This window comes from Apaloderma vittatum, unplaced genomic scaffold (genome assembly GCF_000703405.1).
Source record: "Apaloderma vittatum isolate BGI_N311 unplaced genomic scaffold, ASM70340v1 scaffold24564, whole genome shotgun sequence".
NCBI classification, from domain to species: domain Eukaryota; kingdom Metazoa; phylum Chordata; class Aves; order Trogoniformes; family Trogonidae; genus Apaloderma; species Apaloderma vittatum.
The window spans coordinates 1-3246 of NW_009711315.1; the positions used below are offsets into that span (position 1 = coordinate 1).

At 52.5% G+C, this 3246-nt stretch overlaps 1 protein-coding gene across 1 annotated transcript in view; it reads left to right on the top strand.

Annotated features, from left to right (window-relative positions):
- Positions 1-619: 619 nt before the first annotated feature.
- The window catches only part of LOC104272581 (proto-oncogene Wnt-3-like), a gene marked incomplete at its 5' end in the record, with an annotated part of 5949 nt that continues 3322 nt past the window's right edge, over positions 620-3246 (top strand). The window contains one exon of the mRNA XM_009867618.1: positions 620-902. Within this exon, the coding sequence (XP_009865920.1) occupies positions 620-902 (283 nt within the window). The remainder of the gene's footprint in view (positions 903-3246) is intronic.

A 3246-nucleotide genomic window follows, 5' to 3' on the forward strand; every position in this document is an offset into this window, starting at 1 on the left:
TCTGATCTGATCTGCTGTAGACCACAGGCCACCCAAATAGCCTTTGTCGGGCTGCAGCACTCCAGTTGGAGCCAGTGATCCTCAACCAGTGGCCCGTAGCCCCCAGTGGTCCCAGTATAAGCAGTTGGTAAAAGATGTCTGAGGAGAACCTCAATAGGTAGAGGCTGGATCTCTGCTGGTGTTATCAGAGGTGGGAAGAGCAAGGAGAGTTTGAGTTAAAAGAAAGTGGAAACCACGGCGTGATCCCGATGGCAAAGACGGGATTGAGCAGGCCGGGATCTGGGATCGTATTTGGCATCTGGCTCCGAGTTCCCACGCTGCAGGTGTTTCCGCAGCTGGCACGTACCCATGAGCTGCCACTTTCGATTGCCTGCGTGGGATTAAATTAGCTCAGCTGAGATTCCTGATTTTTGGAAGCTAGACCCCACCTCTGCAGAGACACCAGGCCAAGGAGCAAGACCTGGTGCAGCACAGACCTCCCCAGGGCATGAGGCGAGAGCCGGCAAGGGATGCACGGGGCAGCTGAGAAGACGGTTCCTGGCTCCTGGCTCACTGCTCTGAGCCAGCAGAAAATCCTGGCTTGACCCCACATCCACTGACCACTGTCCTGCTGTTTCAGTCAAGCTATGCCCAGGAGGTGGCTGGGAACACCTCCAGCCCCGCACCCAGGGGCAGCATCCACCAGCAAGGGTGCTCCAGACACCACGGCCCCTCCGACCGCCTGCAGCACCTCCCCTCCGACCACCTGCAGCACCTCCCTGCTCTCCCACACATCGGGCCTGAGGTTGGGCTGACTCCAGCATTCTTCACCAAAAGGGTGGTGAAGCACTGCAATGAGTTCCCAGAGGAGGTGGTCAAGTCACCACCCCTGGACGTGTTTAAAAAACGGCTGGATATGGCACGTCAGGGGGTGGGTCCGGGTTAGGGGGGAGCCGGGCCGGAGGGTGGACTTGATGATTCTTGATGATCTTAAAGGTCCTTTCCAACCTTTATGATTCTAAGATTCTATTATTCTGTCTACTCCGAAAGTGGAGACCTGAAATCTCCACCTTTACAAGACAGCACGCAGGGTTAAGTGCTCCAGCATCATTCTCCAGGGTGCGGCATATCAGACTGTGGCGTATCAGAGAGGCTCGGAACCAAAAGATGTCCCCAAGGAGAAAGCTGAGACTGAGATTCCATTCTGACGGTGCTTGGGTGTCACGGGTTAGGGCTGGGCTGGCCACGAAAACGCGGACAGACGCTCGCTAACCCCAAACGGGAAGGAAAAAGGAACGAGGCAGAGAGAGTCACGGGTTAGAAAACAGCTTTGATGAAACAATAATAGAAATAATAGTGAAATTATAAAAATAAAGAACTATATACAACTATATATAAGTCTGATATCAAACCCAGTATCTGAGAAGAGACTGAGCTGGAAAATAAAAATCACTGAACAGAATTGGGTCTGTTAGGCTCAAACCAGGACTTTGGGAAACCCTGCACTTAGTACAGCCTTGCTGAAGTCAACGGCCGAACTCCTGTTGATGTCAAAATGAGCAGAAATAGTGTAACGCTCTCTGCTTTATAAAATAAATAAACAAACAAACAAGAAAGCTTTAAAAATCTCCTTTCATCCTGGAGAGAGGAACCAAACCCAGGAGCAGATGCAGAGGTGGGCAGCCAGGCCGACGAGAGGAACAGAGAGCATTCCATGGAAGGACTTAACAAAGTTAAGCAAGCACCGTGAAGGGGGCATCAAAAGCTACTTGAAGATGAAAGTCAATGTGGGCACAGGAACAAAAGGTATAAACTGGGTTGAAAATCCCAAATTAGCCATTGTCCTGCCTTCGAGCCAGTGGAAGAGACACCAGTCAGAGCACCAGCCAAAAGACCAGCTCAGTTCAGAGCTTGTCACAATTTCTTCACCAGCCCCCTGGACAGTTCACACACCAAGACACATAACGCAGAAAATACCTTTTCAGTCTGACGGTGTGTTGTCCACTTGTGGACAGAGTAAAAGACCCAAATCCATGACATTAAACTCACAAACCTCATGGTAGGAAAACACCACCGTATTAAGTGGACATGGTCACCTCCTTTTGCATCCTCTAAAGCTCAGTCTAGATCTTCCAGCTCTTCTCACAGTATTATTTGGTGCTTCCAACATCTCATTAGTTTCCCCTGGTAGTAGCGCACAAAGAAAACTCTATCTTGATGGCTCCATGGCAGCTGCTGCTTTGGGTGTGTGACCAGGACCAGCCACCCACGCTGCCATCTCAGGGCTACGCTTCCACAGCGGGCTTTGGTCATTTCCATCCAGCCTGAAGACGACGTTCATTGAGTTCACAGCAACCACCACCGAGCAAGGGAGGGCCATGACGCTCAGGCAGAGGTTACTGCAGCGCGCAGAGCTGCTGGAGAGGTTTTGATTTGTGGTGAAGAACAGCAGCTCCTCAGCTTCAGACACCAGAGGTGAGCTTGGAGGCTCCAGGCACAGAGCGGGCAGTTCTGCTCTGGTTTCCCACCCATCCTGCTTGGCCTTGTTGTCCTTCTCAGACCCAGCTGGCTCTAACATCCAGTCAATGGAAACAGCTTTATGGCTTCTGGTGGCTTCTCCGTACTCATGTGCATTTCCTCTGCTGCTCTCCAAAGTCCAGGGCACAGCCCCAGACAGTGAGCAGGGAAGGGGAGGGCTTGAAAGTCACCCTGCCATGGACACAGATGGACAGAGATGCTCCAGTTCAGCAAACCCATCACACCTTCATCGTAGAACCACAGAGGCACAGAATCACAGAGTCACAGAATCATAGAATGTTGGGGTTGGAAGGGACCTCCAGAGCTCACCCAGTGCCACCCCCTGCCAGAGCAGGGTCACCCAGGGCAGCCCCACAGGAACGCGTCCAGGCGGGTTGGAAAGTCTCCAGAGCAAAAACCTCCCTCTGTGGCACGCCTGGGCCAGGCCTCCGGCACCCGCACAGCAAAGAAGTTCTTCCTTATGTTTTTGTGGAACCTCCCGTGCTCCAGCTTGTGCCCATTGCCCCTTGTCCTGTCATTGGTTTTCTGTTTCATCCCCACCTCCTGCCCAGGTACCCTTTGTTCTACTGCAACATTTTCTCTCTCGTAGCACAGAGGATCCACACATGCTCCCGTTGGCAGCTCCTGCCGCCCTCAGCATCCTGAGCCATTTATTTCACCCTTTTGTCAGCATTCAAGGCTTTCAGGAGTTGCTGCTCTGGGCCTGCCGACATCCATCCAGTGCGGCCC